The following is a 17,890-nucleotide window of genomic DNA, read 5'->3' on the forward strand; positions in this document are numbered from 1 at the left end:
TGGTCATAGATAGCAGGTGGTTGCTCTTCACAATTTCTTCACAGTTAAATTATAGGGGGAAAAGTTCTATGGCCTTTGCAAGTAGTCATTTGGGACAGGTAGTTTCTTTTCAGAGGTTGTTACTAAGACAGGTTTTACTGTAACTGAATGTGGAAGTGAGGCTGTCCTTAATAAAGTTGGCTGCCACCTCCTGTTTTCAGTGAGATTGAAGCATGCCCATAAGCAAAATGGTGCCATTCTATGGTTCAAGAGGCTGAATAGGACACAAGGACTGTGTTAGGGTTGCCAACCCTCCAAGATTGTCCTGGAATCTCCAGGAATTAAAGATTAATCCTTCATCACATGACATAATCTTTAAACTTCCAGGAATACATCCAACCAAAATTGGCAACCCTAGTGGGGAGCAGCAGGTAGTAGGACATTGTGAAAGGCAGATGAGGATTTTGAGGAGGAGCAGGGCAGTGGGGGGAGCAGGAGGAAGATTTAGGGGTTGCAGGAGAATGGGGTGCAGAGGAATGTGGGGGCAGGAGGGAAGCTGAGGGGGTGCAATGATGGGGGTGGGAGATGGCGGGCACAGAATGGCAGTTCCCTCAGCCTGATGGTAGTGGTGGGTAAGGAGAATCCCTCTGAGCAGCCAGCGGAAGGCAGTGTTGCCAGTTCTCACAAACTGATTGTGAGTCATGGGATTTTATTGCCTGAAGGAGAAACTTTCGCAATCCCACAGTTTCCAGGGCTGAGCACAAAGCCAGAAATCTGTATGAGCCTCGAGACTAAGGACACAGACCTGCTCTGCCACTGATCCCTGCCTTCATGTATGGCCTTATAACACAGAAAGGCGTAGAAGGCATGAGAAGGGGTGACCAGAGAAGTGGTATTCCTTGGTCCCAGCTAGAGAAGTCTTTGGACAGTAGGAAGCAGAGAAGATTGCTGCTGAGTTAAAATGGTAATAGGGAAACTGTCATCCATTTCCTATCTCAGGGATGAGGATAAGGTAAATGACGTCACCATCTGGGCAGCCAAGGAGAGGTGTACATTTTTGTGTGCATTAAAGGCTGACTTTTCAACCTGCAATTATCACCCATGTTGATAGAGGACTAGAGGGGAGTTAAAAAGTAAAAAAGACCAACTAAAACCACAATTTAAAAAAAATCTTACAGTTTTTGAGGCGCTGACCTAACTTTTGATCTCTTGAGGTTGGCAATGCTGATGATAAAATAGTACTGAGCAGGTACAGTTTTCATATTACTTCAAAGTAACTCATTTGTGTATGGAAAATATATTTTGAAAACATGTAAGTAAATTTGTTTTGTACATATTGCATATTCGTCAGTGCTCATTATTATAAATGTTCTCCCCTGGTTGCATGCTCATTTATGACAGTGTTGAAATGGCTTTTTCTCTTTAGCAAAACAATGGCACCTGTGATTAAAAAAAAAGCTAGTTTTTCTAATGCTGGGAACAGAAATAATCTTTCCCAAGAAATTCCTTTTAATTCTTTATAGATACTAAACATAATTTGTCAGATCTATAACACTGAAATATTTATATCTTTGAAAATCCAGAAAAAATAATCTTTTTCACAATAATAAACATACACACAAAACCCCTAACAAGGTAAATCCATCATCTTTCTAATTCTGTTACATTATGTATGATGCAAACATTTTTACATTGTTATTAAAATTATATTTGTTTCTCAGTAATTTGGTTTGTAGGAAATGAAGAGCAAACTTTTTGGTAAATCATAACTAGACTATGCAACTAGGCAATTAATTATTGTATTTGTGAATAGATGACTATGGTCCAGGCTAAACCAAGTATTTCTTTTTATGTTTAGCTATGCAATAACATCTCACCTGTGTGAAAACTGTAAGCCTGTGTAGATAAATGTAGCGCCCAACTGTTATTTTTACATGGGTTACAAGCATAACTTTTTCAACACTTCCTGTAGTGTATGTAGTACAAAATAAGATGATAACCAATTAATTGAGCTGTATGATGGTCTGAACACAGAACTGGGAGCCAGAGAGTGCTGAGCACAATTTCTGAATGTGATATAGATACCCTTTATACTGCAGTATTGGTGAATTGCAAGGGATTTTTGAGTGTAGTCACTTTTTAAAATTTAATGGAAACTTACCTCAGCCTATTTTGTTTCTTCACAAAACTCTTGAACTGATTTAAAAACAAAATACAACTGTGGATTTTCCACATGAATGAGAGTCTCATCAGGCTTAGGCTCCACCCACTGAAATAATTGCCATCAGAGAAGGTGGGGGTGGGGTGGGGCAAATTATTCCTTCTATACTTCGCTTTAAGTACTTATCTTCCAACTTTTCCAGCATGGTGTGGGGAAGGGAATCAAGTAAATTGACTGTTTGAGCAGATGGAGGTCAGATTACAGCTGAGCTATTTGAATTTCTATGGTACTAATGATGTCACTACCTCACTGTAAACAAGTTTTCCCCCGATTTGAAGGTAAGGATGGGACACACAGCTAAATATCTTAGATCTGGCGGAAAAAAAGGGAAAGCTTTAAAAACATGTTAGTGTGAATTAATAGCAAATATATGTGAAGGTTGTTAGGATTTTTTTCTTTACAGTTTATCTTTAATCTGCTTCAGCTTTCACATCTGGAAAATTGGGATAATATTTATGTAATGTGCCTCACATACATGTTTAAATATAATATTTGTGATGTACTTGGAAGTTGAAAAATACTATATATATGTTTATTTATTTTTATTAATTAAAAGGAGCAGAAATCAAGCTGCCTGTGCTCACTTTACAATCAAATGGTGACCTTTTCAAAACGTGTTAATTTTCAGAAAAATTACCACAAAGATTGCCTTTTTGACCTGATAGTTGGATGTTGCACATCAGAATTATTGACACATTCTCAAGGCCATATTAGCTTTGAATGTGCCAGTGTACTTCTGTAAGCACAGCAGTAATGATTAGTGCATCTAGTTGGGGGAGCAAAATGAAGGGTTTTTATAAGATACGTTAAAAGTAGTTAACAGCAAAGAATGGATTAGATGGAAGCTCATAATGATCAGTGGGAATTAGCTTGTAATCTAAAAATAACAACAGATATATAAGGTGGTGTTGTAGCCATTTTGGTCCCAGGATATTAGAGAGATAAGGTGTGATTCCACCCTGAGAGAGGTGAAGTCGCAGGGCTAGGCACCTGTGTGGGTTCACTGTGAGACCAAGAAGGGGTCAAAGATTATGAATGGTAGGAGGGAAAACAGCAAAATAAAGGCAATGGACTTCAAGAATGCAGGCTTTAGCAAATTCAAAGACTTGGTAGGAAAGATCCCCTGGGAAGCAAGTCCAAGGGAAAAAAAGAGTTCAGGAGAGTTGATAATTTTTTTACAGCAACATTATTAAGGGCACAAGAGCAAACTATGCCTATGAATAGGAAAGATAGGAAGTATAGTAAGAGGCCACCCTGGCTTAACCCAGAGATCCTCAATGACCTGAAACTCAGAAAAGAATCATACAAGAAATGGAAACTAGTTCAAATTAGAAAGGATGAATATAAAAAAATAACACCATGCACGTAGGGATAAAATTTAAAAGGCCAAAGCACAAAATGAGATTAAACTAGTTAGGGACATAAAGGATAACAAGAAAGCATTTTATGAATACATGGGAAGCAAGAGGAAGACCAGGGACAGGGTAGGCCCATTACTAAATGAGGACGGAAAGACAGTAACAGAAAACACAGTGATGACCGAAGTTTTAAATGCCTTTTTTTGTTTCATTTTCACCTAAAAAATTAGCATTGATCGGATGACTAATATAGAGAACATCAGTGTAAATGGGGTAGGATCTGAAGCTAAAATAGGGAAGGAACAAGTTAAGAATTTCTAAGACAAGTTAAATGTCTTCAAGTTGTCAGGGCTTGATGAAATACATCCCAGAATACTTAAGGAACTTGCTGATGAGATCCCTGAGCATTAGCAGTTATCTTTGAGAACTTATGGAGGATGGGAGACATAACTGGGGACTGGAAAAGGGCAAATATAGTACCTATCTTTAAAAGGGGGAATAAGGACAACCCAGGGAATTATGAACCAGTCAGCTTACCTTCGGTACCCAGAAAGATAATGGAGCGAATATGAAAACAATCAATTTGTAAGCACCTAGAAGAAAATAAGGTAATAAATAAGAGTCATCATGGATTTGTCAAGAACAAATCATGTCAAGTCAACCTAATATCCTTCTTTGACAGGGTAACAAGCCTTGTGGATAGTGGAGAATTGGTAGATATGGTATATCTTGACTTTAGTAAGACTTTTGATACTACCTCTCACAGCCTTCTCACAAACTAGATAAATATAGCCTAGATGAACCTACTATAAAGTGGGTGCACAACTGGCTGGAAAACCACACTCAGAGAATAGTTATCAATTGATCACAATCAAGCTGGAAGGGCATATTGAGTGGGTCCTATAGGGATCAGTTCTGCATCTGATTCTGTTCAATATTTTCATAAATGATTTGGATAATGGCCTAGAGAGTATACTTGTAAAGTTTTCAGACAATATCAAGCTAGGAGGGATTGCAAGCGCTTTGAAAGACAGGATTAAAATTCAAAATTATCCTGACAAACTGGAGTAATGGTCTGAAATAAATAGGATGAAGTTCAATAAGGAAAAATAAAAAATACTGCAGTAGGAAAGGAATAATTGTACAAATATGAAACAGGAAATGATCATGTAGGAAGGACTATTGCAGAAAAGGATGTGGGGATTAGAGTGGATCACAAACTAAGTATGGGTCAACAACATAATACTGTTGCAAAAAAAGCAAACATAATTCTGAGATGTATTAGCAGGAGTGGCATAAGTAAGATACAAGGAGTAATTCTTCCATGCTACTCAGCACTAATAAGGCCTCAGTTGGAGTATTATGTCCATTTATGGGCACTACTCTTCAGTAAAGTTGTGGATAAATTGGAGAAACTCCAGAAGAGAGCAACAAAAATGATTAAAGGTCTAGAAAACTTGGCCTACAAGGAAAGATTGGGAAAAAATGAATTTCTTTAGACTGGAGAAGAGACGACTGAGTGGGGACAAAACAGTCTTCAGGTACATAAAAGGTTGCTATACAGAGGAGGGTGATAAATTGTTCTTCTTTACCCCTGAGGACAGAACAAGAAGTAATGAGCTTAAATTTCAGAAAGGGAGATTTAGGTTAACTGTTAGAAGAAATCCTAACTGTAAGAGTAGTTGAACACTAGAACAAATTACTGAGGCAGGTGTGAAATCTCATTGGCTTGAAATTTACACCAGGAAATATAGAAGTTTGTAAGATGGTTGTCATGCTGTGGAAGTGGTGTAAATACTTATATTCTATTTTTAAAATGTTTAATTATTACGACATTAACATTTTTCTTTGTAACATTTTTGGCTTCAGTGAATTATGAACCTTCAATAAATACACAACATGGCATACTCTCGTTAAGTTTCTTCAAAAAAAAAAGTAAATAAAAGAGGTGCAAGCATACTTGCAATCAGAAAAGAAATCAGTGGAATGATTGTGTTTGAATCTGCCGACTACAGTACCTTCTTAATCCATTTAAAGTAACAGATATATTTATGCTATTGGAAGTATCAACAGAATTTTCTTACCTGCTGTTTGTCTTTGTTTACTTAGGAAAAGAAGCCCATCAGTATCGAGAGATCAGAATAGAAGATACGACCAAAGGGACGAGAGAGACGAATATTCACAGCATGCTACATCAGACAGTGCAATGCCAAGGTCACCATCAGATTATACAGATAGGCGATCACAGCGTGGGTCTCAGCTGTACAAAGAACCTGAACTTGGTGACTACAGAGATTCTAACAGAAGAAGTCGCAGACGTTCCAAAGAGTATTCTGTAGAGGAAGATGAGGTGCAGAACAGAGAGGAATATGAGAGGCAGAGGCGAGAAGAGGAGTACCAGGCACGATACCGAAGTGATCCTAATTTGGCTCGTTATCCTGTCAAACCACAACCATATGAGGAACAAATGCGTATCCATGCTGAAGTATCCCGAGCACGCCATGAACGAAGACACAGTGATGTCTCGTTGGCAAACACTGAACTGGAGGAGTCCCGGATATCTATGCTGAGGATGGAACGACCGTCAAGGCAAAGATCTATATCTGAGCGCAGAGCTGCCATGGAAAACCAACGTTCATATTCTGTGGAAAGAACTCGAGAGGCTCAGGGACCAAGTCCCAACCGTCCGAGGACAACAAATCATAGCCCTCCAACACCTAGGAGGAGTCCAATTCCTCTTGATAGGCCAGACATGAGGCGCACTGATTCATTAAGGAAACAGCACCATTTGGATCCCAGTTCTGCTGTACGGAAAACAAAACGTGAAAAAATGGAAACCATGTTAAGGAATGATTCACTCAGCTCAGATCAATCTGAGTCAGTCAGACCTCCACCACCAAAGCCACACAAAACAAAAAAGGGAGGTAAAATGCGTCAGGTTTCATTGAGCAGCTCAGAAGAAGAATTGGCTTCTACTCCAGAATATACCAGCTGTGATGATGTAGAGATTGAAAGTGAAAGTGTTAGTGAAAAAGGTAAGACTTAATTTTTTTTTACTATTTCAATATTTAATATGGGTCATTGTTTATTCCATTGTATTTTATCTTATTTAATATACTTGATTGAATCATGTGATCTATAGCTGTTCCCAAGAGGTTTTCAGTTTCACATGGTGGGGTTTTTTTTGCTTTGTTTTTTTATTTTGAAATATGTTTAATGACAAATTGCAGTAAGGGTAACATGGAGAAGAACATTACAGTTTATAAATTCATTTGAATATGCTACTCATTTTTGACAGGGACAACTGTGCCTGTTGAATCTTTCAGTTAACTCTTTCAAGTATCTGGGTTGTGTTGTCACAAAAGATTTTCTTGGTCAAATGATTGGATGAAATCACAAACCTGTCAAAAGGCTACATTTTTAATGATGTTGGCTGAAACAGTAAAACATTTAGGACCAAATTCTTCCTTCAGTTACGCTTGTGAAAGCTGAGTGATATCAGTGTGGTTGCGTAGATGAAAGAAAGGGAAGAATATGACCCCTGTTTGTTAAATATGTGAATCTATGTAGCTGAGAGGTGAGGAGGTGAAGGTTAGTGGTTGGTATGGATTGTGCTTCAGAGAAGACATACACACAAATTTTATGTTCCTGTAGCAGAAATGCTTATCTGACCTGTGTATCAGGAAGTCAATTTGTCTGTTTGTTAGGCACATGCAAAAATGGCTCTATTTATCTAACGTTACAAAATAACATTTCTTCCCCATTACAGACTAAAATGGTTTGAATATGCTGCTGTAAAAAGCAGATGAAAAATCAGAATAGCAAAACTGGACTGGGAGTCTCAGTAGTGCTTACGGTTGCCAACTTTCTGATTGCAGAAAACTGAACACCCCTGCTACGGCCCTTTCCTGAGGCTCCATCCCTGCCCCACCCCTTCTCAAAGGCCCTGCGCCCACTCACTGCCCCCCACCCTTGCTCACTCACTCATTTTCACTGGACTGGGGTAGGGGTTGGGGTGCAGGAGAGGGTGAGGGCTCCGGCAGTGCAGGCTCCTGAATTGGTCCAGGGACGAAGGGTTAGGGGTTTAGGAGGGAGCTTCATGCTGGGGGGTGGGGCCAATGGTTTTGGAGTGTGGGAGGGGGCTCTGGGCTGGGGCCAGGGGTTGGAGTGTGGGAGGGGTGAGGGCTCCAGATGGGGGTGTTGGCTCAGGGCTGGGGATGAGGGGTTTGGGGTGCAGGAGGGGGATCTGGGCTGCAGTAGGGGGTTGAGGTACAGAGGGGTGAGGGCTCCAGCTGGGGGTGTGGGCTCTGGACTGGGGCCAAGGGGCTCGGAGTGGGGCAGAGGGCTCAGGGCTGGGGCAGGGGGTTGGGGTGTGGGAGAGGGTATGGGGTGTGGGCTCTGGGAGGGATTTTGGGTGTTTGAGAAACCCTGTGCTAAATATTGTCCAGCATAAAAAATTACTGTTTTTCTTTCCACAGATTGTTTTTGATATCCCCACCAAAACTGGCAGATGTTTTTTCTTTGGTAGAAAGAGGGTCTAATAAACTTACATTGGTGTAAACAGGAGGCACTCCACAGAAACCAATATAATACACAAATATAAAACTAGTGTAAGAGAAGAATCAAGCTATATTTATATCACTTAACTTCATACATTTTCTGTGTTGGTATAAAGTATAATGATTGTATTAACTTTTTAACTTACATTTTATGAATATTATTTCAAAGAGTCATAATTTTATCTTCACCTAACTGCTCATAAATATTTTGGGTTCTTTAATAGTAGTGTACAAAATATTAGCTACTATGAATAGGAAACTACAACATTCATTCCAGTTTGCCTTTTACAGAGTGGCAACACCTAGCCAGTTTTGTGAGTTGAGATCAGGAAACTTATTGCTATTATTATTATCCAGAAGCTGAAATCCCATGCTGTTGCACAGGTGTGGCAACTGGGCCAAGTAATCCCCCATCTGTGCAGTCTCCTTCATACAACCAATGCAATTGTTGCCTGCAAAATTAGTTGTAGAGTAAGGGTGGTGGTTGATTGAGTTACCTTTGATGTTACAATAGTCTAGGACTCAGCATGATAGATGCATGCTTACTGAAGCTGTACACTGCACGGCTGTAATTTGTGAAGCCCAAAGGATTGAGAACTTAAAAACTGGACAGTAACAGACTGCAGAGCCCAGTGATGACTGAACTCAGTGATATTTTGAACAAAAAGAGCTCTAAACCATGCTTGCAGCTTCACTCTGACTCAATAGACATTCTAGGCTTCAGAGTTGACACACAGAGTGACAATCATACAATCTTATGATACAAATAGCATTACAGATATTGAGACCTAAATCTTGTCTCAGTTATGACAGTAAAGATCTGAATAACTCAGCTGAACTTACCCAATGAAGTCAATGACATTTATACATGTAGTCCCTCTGATAGATGTTGATGGTGGCAACCAGGGCTAGGTTACAGGGGGAAGCAGAGTTTTCCATCCCTGTAAGTCTAGCTCTGGGGCTTACACAAATTCTGGTTCCAAGAATCAAACTACTCAGTTACGTACCGTAGGGTTTACATTTAAATTCCTAGAGTGAAAGCCTGGCCCCCTTTAAATCAATAGCAACATTCCCATTGACTTCAGGGGAGTCAAGATTTCATCCCTAATGTTTATGACTTAACCTAGCAGGGAGATGACCCAATCTAGTGTCTCGAATGAAAATATTAATGAAATGTGCACTTAGTGTATCTTGGGAAATATGATATAATACTAGATAATACTAGAATTCTCTGGAATCAAAAGATCTTGGCTATCAAAGAAATGTAATTCCTACAAAAATGCCATGAGAATAAAAACTGTTTTATGAGTTGACCTTGAGTGAGTTAATTCACATACTGTATAGCACATACTACTTGAGTAATTATTTTCATGAACAGCAAGCATTCTCGTTGGACTTAAAACGTTCACTCAGAATCCTATGCAAGCATCTGTCACAGGGAATTCTCCATAAAGACCTAGCTAAAACCCTTCTATTGCAATATTTTTAAAATAGCAAGTTTTCCAAATGCCTTGGCTGCTCCAACAAAATTTGCCCCAAATAAAATACGCTTGCATTATGCTCTCTAAGGATCCCCCACACCAGGGGAATCCTCAACTATTCCATTAGGACGGATTTTACGTCCCTTTGTTCAAGGATCATCAGACCTTAAGGCAGAACATGTAAGTGACTTGATTGTGGTCACAGAGGCAGGTGGTGTCAGAACTAGGATTAGAATGCAGAAGTATTTTCGTCTCAGAGTTGTATGGTTGGTCCACTGCACAAGGCCATCTCTTGGGTTCCTGAGCTTTCCTGGCTTTTCACCACAGGCAATATTGGCAGCTAAACAGAAGAACCTGCTCAGATGTCAAATCTTGCTATGACAGAGCTTGCTGTAGCAGCCTCTTACATCTAGGAATTGTTCCAGTGTCCTCTCAGAATTGAGTGATCCGTGGATGCGAGTTTTTGCAGGCCCCAAACACCTGCCAGTGAATTCCATGAATAACTTGCAAACCTTAGGAAAAGTTGCACTGACAAACTTTCAGCTCTTTCAGTCATTTTACATTTTCAGGGCAGTCCTTGTATGGGAAGAGGCTACAAACTGTCTTTTTTTTTTTTTTTTTGAGAAAATTAGCATTGCCATTAGGCCCAAAAGCAGTTATCACCTGCAGCCATAGGCCTGAAAGGCTGGCTCTGTGTGCTTGTAACGGCTGCAGGATGAGTGCTTAAAGGAGTATTGAATGTCTTTGGTTTTCAGTATTGGGTTTAATCTCAGTCAATGAAGGGAAGGGAATATACAAATACAAAACATATTTTATGGAACTTAATCTATGTTAATATTCTGGCAATGAAGTATAGTGTCTATGTATACTACTAGAGTATGTGTTACATTTATCAATGTGCTTCACTTTCTAACAAGATGTCAAATTATATAAATAATGGTAAATTGTATGACTTAAACAAGGCATTGCATTTGTTTTCCTACCCTACCCCTGAGTTTTTAAACTTAAAGCTGATCAAGCTTCATGATATAAATTAAGGCAAGGACATCAGCCTTTCCTTTAGAATTCCATTCTACTTCCTTTTTCATAAAAGTGATTACAAACATGGCAAAATAAGAAAATTTAAAATCTTTCATGAACCAAGGTCTCTGCTATATTGTCTGGTATCTGTCTCTGTAGTTACTATGGTGGTCAAGGTTCCCTTGCTGGGTCTGGGCCACTCTCCCAACCTGCTCCCTAGATCAGTCCCCAGCCCCAGGTTTGGGGTGCCTTTGGGCTTGCTTCTCCCAGAAGATGCAGCACCACATATGCCCTGTCTCTCTAAGCCTGCTCTTGCATAGCTGTTTGGTCCAGAGCAGGTAGGCGGAAACCAATCCTGAACCAGGGCTGAGGGTTTGGGATGTAGGAGGGGGCTCCGGGCTGGTACTGAGGGGTTCCGAGTGTGGAGGGGGCTCAGGGATGGGGTGAGGGGTTGGAGTGCGGGATGGGGGTGTGGGCTGCAGGAGGGACTTTGGGTGCGGGGTAGGGGTAGGGGTGAGGTTGGGGTCTGGGAGGGAGTTAGGGTGCAGTAGGCAGTTTGAAACTGGGGCAGGGCGTCATAACTGTAACCTAATTGTGTAGAGGAAGGTGACAAGTTAGAGAATATGTGCAGGAAAAAGGTGGTAGTGTTCTCCACCAGTGCGCCACTGTCTCTAGCCCCTATCTGTCCAGCTCCCATATAGAAGTTCAGCTCCATTACTGCCAGGTGGGATATGGCTAATTCAACTAGAGTAGGGTAGGTTTGTGGGGAACACAAAGTTGCTGAAAACAATAACTTCCCTGTCAGGGCATTAGAGCTTTCAGTGCAATTTGCCTTTTAAGTTACTGTCAGCACAAGAAGCTGCAACTTCCACTCTGCTCCTTTAACAAATCATAGAGTGAATATGGGAACTGGTCAGGTGCTGCCATTAATTGGGAGGACAGGTCAGGAGCAGTGGGATCCAACAGAGGACAGGGTCTGAGATTCATAGAGCCTTCACTCTCATTTTCTGCACATGTCAGGTCCGTGAGATTGCTAGGTCATGCCTGCCTTTTCAACACTGCTGTCAGTCCTGAGGGGAAGATGTAGCAGACTGTCTGCTGTCAAAAGGCCATATCTGGAGGGCAGACTTCCCTTCTGTGCAGTTCTAAATGGGAACTTTAAATAGGAAATACATATGCCATTTCAGATAACAAAGGTTTAGAATATGTACAGCAGGAATATGTATTTGGAACCTAAATATTACACACATTTATATTTTTCCTAAATTACAGGAGCAAAAGCTATTAGCTAGTTAGATAAAAACAATTCCTCAGATGTCAGTATTCTTATCAAATCATATGTGAGTTGTAAAAAAAAGATCCTAAATCACTAAACTATTTTTTTTAATTGTATGGTTTTACAACAAGGTGAATGCAGGGTAGCTGTAGCCATCTTAGTCCCAGGATATTAGAGAGACAAGGTGGATCTTAGAGGGTTATAGATAGTAAGACCTCAGGGGATGATATTTTGTTCCTTGAATTTGTTCAGAAAGTAGATGTTGCTTTTAAGTTTTGCTTCCTTTTTTCACAACATGAAGAAATGAAGAGCTCTGTGTGGCTAGAAAGCTTCTCTCTCTCTCACTAACAGAAGTTGGTCCAATAAAAGATATTACCTCATCCACTTTCTCTCTCTCTAACAAGGTGAATGTTTAGGTGTGCTTTAAATTGGTTTTAAAAAGCAAGAAACCCAAAGAAAGCGCTCAAGATTACACCAATTTTTAGAGCCTCGTTACAAGCCCCTAAGAGACAATGTTCATAACATTAAAAGTTGTCACAGTATTAACTGTGGCAAAGTGAACAATGAGACTCTCACTATGTCCTCAGTGTGCAGTCCTAGAAAGAACTTACCGGTAGTACTATTTATTTGTAACATTTGTAAAAAATAATATAGGCCCTAATAGTAGCTTTTGGGAGAAATTGACCATTCTGCTTGCATTCAGTGGAATGGAAACTGCCACTATTGCTGCAGATATGATTCCCATAATCATCCAAAGTGAGGAGCTCAGAATCTGTGCCTGGAAGGAGTTAGAGCTGGGCCAAGATATGGACAGTCTCTGCAGCAGTATCCATTCCAACCTCGCTCGAAGTGATTCCCAGTCTAAGTTATGTTGACTATCTATGTCAGCATTAACTTAAGTGGATTCCATCTTGCAATGTTAAAACCCTCAGGGTGTGGGGAGACACATTCTTAGGGCAGTGACCACTCTCGGAAATTAGGCCATGCTGTTAAAGAAGCTTGAGGGGCTGGGACTCAGTGCAGTGGTACAGGGCTTCTGTGTATTTGGTGCTAGCCTCTGTTAGATCCCCCAAGATTCACTGGGATCTAGGAAGATCTGTGGGTTCCATATGCCAAATACTTTGCCATTTGTTCAAGGAGGCATAGGGTTGCCAACTTTCTAATTGCACAAAACTGAACACCGTAGCCCCACCCCTTCCCTGAGCTCCCACTCCCCATTCACTACCTTCCCCTCCGTGGCTCACTCTCCCCCACCCTCATTCACTTTCACTGGGCTGGGGCAGGGGATTGGGGTGTGGAGGGTGTGAGAGCTCTGTCTGGAAGTGTGGGCTGTGGGATGGGGCTGGGGATTTTGGGCTGTATAAGTAGGGGCATTGCAAGCAGATCGAGGGATGTGATCATTCCCCTCTATTTGACATTGGTGAGGCCTCATCTGGAGTACTGTGTCCAGTTTTGGGCCCCACACTACAAGAAGGATGTGGAAAAATTGGAAAGAGTCCAGCGGAGGGCAACAAAAATGATTAGGGGCTGGAGCACATGACTTATGAGGAGAGGCTGAGGGAACTGGGATTGTTTAGTCTGCGGAAGAGAAGAATGAGGGGGGATTTGATAGCTGCTTTCAACTACCTGAAAGGGGGTTCCAAAGAGGATGGATCTAAACTGCTCTCAATGGTAGCAGATGACAGAACAAGGAGTAATGGTCTCAAGTTGCAGTGGGGGAGGTTTAAGTTGGATATTAGGAAAAACTTTTTCACTCAGAGAGTGGTGAAGCACTGGAATGGGTTACCTAGGGAGGTGGTGGAATCTCCTTCCTTAGGGGTTTTTAAGGTCAGGTTTGACAAAGCCCTGGCTGGGATGATTTAGTTGGGAATTGGTCCTGCTTTGAGCATGGGGTTGGATTAGATGACCTCCTGAGGTCCCTTCCAACCCTGATATTCTATGATTCTATGGGGATGAGGGGTTTGGGGTGCAGGAGAGGGCTCCAGGCTCGGGAGTGAGGCCAATGGATTTGGAATGTGGGAGGGGGCTGTGGCTTGAGGCAGGGGGTTGGGATATGGGAGGGGGTCTTGGCTCTGGGCTGGGGGTACAGGCTCTGGGGTGGGGCTGGGGATGTGGGGTTTGGGGTACAGGAGGGGGCTCTGAGTTTGGGGGGGGGGCTTAGGGCTGGGGCAGGTGGTTGGGGCATGGGTTTACCTTGCATGGCTCCCAGTCAGCAGCACAGCAGGCCTAAGGCAGGCTCCCTGCCAGTCCTGGCATCACGCTGCACCCTGGAAGTGGACAGCAGGTCCAGCTCCTAGGCGGGCAGCCAGGAGGCTCCGCGCGGTGCTCTCGCCTGCAGGCACTGTCCCTCCGCTCCCTTTGGCTGTGGTTCCTGGCCAATGGGAGTGCGGAGCCAGTGCTCGGGGAGGGAGCTGCATGCGGAGCCCTATGGCTCCCCCCCCCATCTAGGAGACAGACCTGCTGGCCACTTCCGGGTTGCAGCGCGGTGCCAGGACAGGTATGGACTAGCCTGTCTTAGACCCGCAGCACTGCCAACCGCATAGGCGCCGACTTCTACTGTTCCTGGTTGGTGCTCGACCCCACCCCCACCCCTGCCCCAACCCCACCCCTGCACTGCCCTCACCCCACCCACATTCCATACCTTCCCTAAAGTCCCAGTCCCTGCCCCTTCCCACCCCCATTCCACCCCCTCCTCCCAAGTCCCTGCCCCTTCTCCACCTCCTCACCTGAGTGCGCTGCATCCCCGCTTCCCCCCCCTCCTGGAAAGTCCTAAATGCGGCCAAACAGCTGTTTGGTGAAGGGAAGCGCTGGGAGGTAGGCAGAGGAGCAGGGATGTGGCGCGCTTATGGAGAGGGAGGAGGTGGGGCAGGGGGTGAGGGGAGCTTGGCTGCCAGTGGGTGTAGAGCACCCACTAATTTTTCCCTGTGGGTGCTCCAGCCCCGGAGCACCCATGGAGTCGGGGCCTATGGCCAATCAGACTTTTAATGGCCCGATCAGCAGTGCTGACTGGAGCCGCCAGGATCCCTTATCACTACATAACCCCCTCTAGTGAAATAATATAATGGGAACTCCATATATGAGAACTCACTCAGCTTCCTATCCCATACATATAGTGATCCCACAGAAGAGTAAGGTGGTCGTTAAGAAAGTGAATATTCATCTGCTTCTTGCACTCTGTAATATGAATAGTTATCTTGTTAAAATGAGCAAGATAACACATTATTTTAATAAAATCATTTTATTAATTTTGATGTGCATAATAATTGTAAATAGAACATACAAACAGCCACATAATAGCAAAGCATGTACAAACACATCGTTAGTTATGTTTTGATGCATGAAAGCAAATAAAGGGTGTATTGTAGTTCCAAATATTCTATTTTGAATTAAAAAAATTCATATAGTGAAATCAAACTAACATATAATTGTTATAGTAATATCACATATAAGCTCTAGTGCAATAGTGTGTGAGGTGTTTTACAGCTGCCAGATGATGGGGATATAGAGAGTTGGGGTGGCAGTGGGTATAAGGGACCTTCTATTCCTGTGGTAGTGGATGAGGGAAGAGAGGTGGAAAGGAAGGGTGCCATTGGCAGAAGCCAGAATCAAGATTTTTAATCTCAATACCACCCATTTCACCTGCAGTTAGCTCCCATAAAGTCAGGGAATTGGTTAACCAACAACCTAGTCTTAGGGTCATGCTGTTTAATGTAAGATTGTTGGCCAATAAAGTATCCACTATCCATAGTATACCGTAATTCAGAACAAGGGACCAGACCTTCCATAGGCTGGTCTGATTGTTGCTGCATCTGTTTCAAGTTATGACTCTGCTGTTTGCATCCAGCTGAAATGCAGAAGGTGCCCACTCCAATTTTGCATAGGATACAGTGTGTTTGTCGTGTGTGTGTGTTCCAGGATGGGATTGAAATTTTGGCATACTAATCACTCTGCTGTTCTAAATCCTAAATGAGTGGATTGTGTTCATTACCATGGTGTCATTGAAGGGACAGAGGCAGGGTTGCCAACTTTCTAATTGCAGAACACCGAACACCTTGCCCCTCCCCTGCCCCTTTCCCAAGGCCCCACCCCATCCTTTTTCCAAGGCCCCGCTCCCACTCACTGTGTCCCCGTCCCTCTGTCACTCACTCTTCCTCACCCTCGCTGACTCGTTCATTTTGACTGGGCTGGGGCAGGTGGTTGGGGTCCGGGAGGGTGTGAGGGCTCTGGCTGGGCTTATGGGCTCTGGTGAGGGGTTTGGAGTACAGGAGGAGGCTCTGGGCTGGGGCAGGAGGTTGGGGTGTGAGAGGGGATACAGGCTCTGGGTTGGGGGTGTGATCTCTGAGGTGGGGCCAGAAATGAGGGTTTCAGGGTGTGGGAGGGGGCTCAGAGCTGGGGGAAGGGATGAGGGCTCTGTCTGAGGGTGAGGCTAGGGATGTGGGGTTTGGATGCAGGATGGGGCTCTGGGCTGGGGCCAAAGGGTTTAGAATATGGGAGAGGTCTCAGGGCTGAGACAGGGGGTTGGGGTCCTGGAGGAGGTTCGGGGTGCAGTTCCTGGCCAATGGGAGCTGTGGAGCCAGCGCTCCAGATGGTGTCTGCAGGCGGGGGCAGCACGCGGAGCCCCCATGGCTGCCCCTCCACCTAAGAGCTGGAAGGACATGCTGGTTGCTTCCCAGGAGCCACGCAGAGCTGGGCACGGAGCCTGCCTGTCCCACTACTGCGAACCGGATTTTTAGTAGCATGGTCAGCTGTGCTGACCGGAACTGCCAGGGTCCCTTTTTGACCGGGTGTTCTGGTCAAAAACTGTATGCCTGGCAACCCTAGATTGAGGCTGATAGTGCTTAATGGCTTCAACAGACATGTGGATGAGGAATCCTTAGAATTGGCTAAGGATTTCATGGCCACCATCATGATGACCATGAGCTATCCTACTTTGGTACTGGCTCTCAACTCACGTAGCTGGCTGTGCTTTGGATCTAGTGTATGAGATGTGACAGGACTGGAAGTGAGACAACTAAAAACAAGGACTTTGACATGGACTGACTATTATCTCTTGCATCTTTAGGTTGGGGTGAGGCACCTGTTGCAATGGTCCATGTCTTTTTTTGTTTGAAATTGTTACCTCTCAGGGCATAATGGAGGCTGCATCTATTTGCATAGGTTGCTGTGGGGGTGTCACAGAGGTGAGGTTTGTGTTTTATAGTTTGTAGGGGGTTGAGTTCTGTTGACTGCTGTTTAATTTAATTTTTGTTTTTAAACTGTATGGGGGTCACATAGAGCTCTGGATAAGTGCCCTTTTTATTATTGTAGAAATCCAAATAAAAAAAAATGCAGACAAGTATACTTCTGTGCTATGAAGTCTCTACATTGTTACATCGTGCTATTTTAAAAACATTTTAATTATTAAAAGAAAATTGGCTGAAGGCTACAGAACACAAGTGGTTGTGTGTGTGTTTGTGTGTGTGTGTGGGGGGGGGGGTGGTGCATGCACATGGGGAAAAATCCAGGACTCAGTTCTTTTCCTAGCTTTGCCAGTGATTTGCATTGTGACCTTGGACAAGTCACTTAACCTACTAGTGCCTCACTGTGCCCATTTCCAAAATTTGACTAACAGTGCTTACCTCACTAAAGGTTGTGTGGTGAATAGCATTACATTGGTGTCAATGGGGTTCTGTGGATATGCAAAGGTGCACAAATGCACAGAACTGACTGCAGAATTAGGGCCAGGGCCAGCTCCAGGCACCAGTGAAGGAAGTCCTCAGTCCCTCTCGGAGCGCCAACTCCTGCCACCAACTTGCAGCCGAAGAATGAAATGGCGCGGTAGAGCTGCCGCCAATCGCGACTTTATATTTTTTTCCCCCTGCTTCGCCGCTTGGGGTGGCAAAAAAGCTGGAGCTGGCCCTGATTAGGGCCTAATTTTCTATTGCAGTTATCTACATTTGCAAAATTAAAACAAATCAACTTGTGAAGTGCAGGCAATATTTAGTTTTCAGCAGACT

General features: G+C 43.2%; 1 protein-coding gene across 10 annotated transcripts in view; it reads left to right on the plus strand.

The window, feature by feature from the left end:
- Positions 1-17,890, plus strand: part of RIMS2 (regulating synaptic membrane exocytosis 2) — a 787,778-nt gene that overhangs the window by 357,750 nt on the left and 412,138 nt on the right. For all 10 annotated transcript variants that reach the window (XM_039525805.1, XM_039525817.1, XM_039525808.1 and 7 more), the window contains one exon: positions 5,668-6,593. In XM_039525805.1, the coding sequence (XP_039381739.1) occupies positions 5,668-6,593 (926 nt within the window). The remainder of the gene's footprint in view (positions 1-5,667; positions 6,594-17,890) is intronic.

This window comes from Mauremys reevesii, linkage group 2 (genome assembly GCF_016161935.1).
Source record: "Mauremys reevesii isolate NIE-2019 linkage group 2, ASM1616193v1, whole genome shotgun sequence".
Lineage (NCBI taxonomy): Eukaryota > Metazoa > Chordata > Testudines > Geoemydidae > Mauremys > Mauremys reevesii.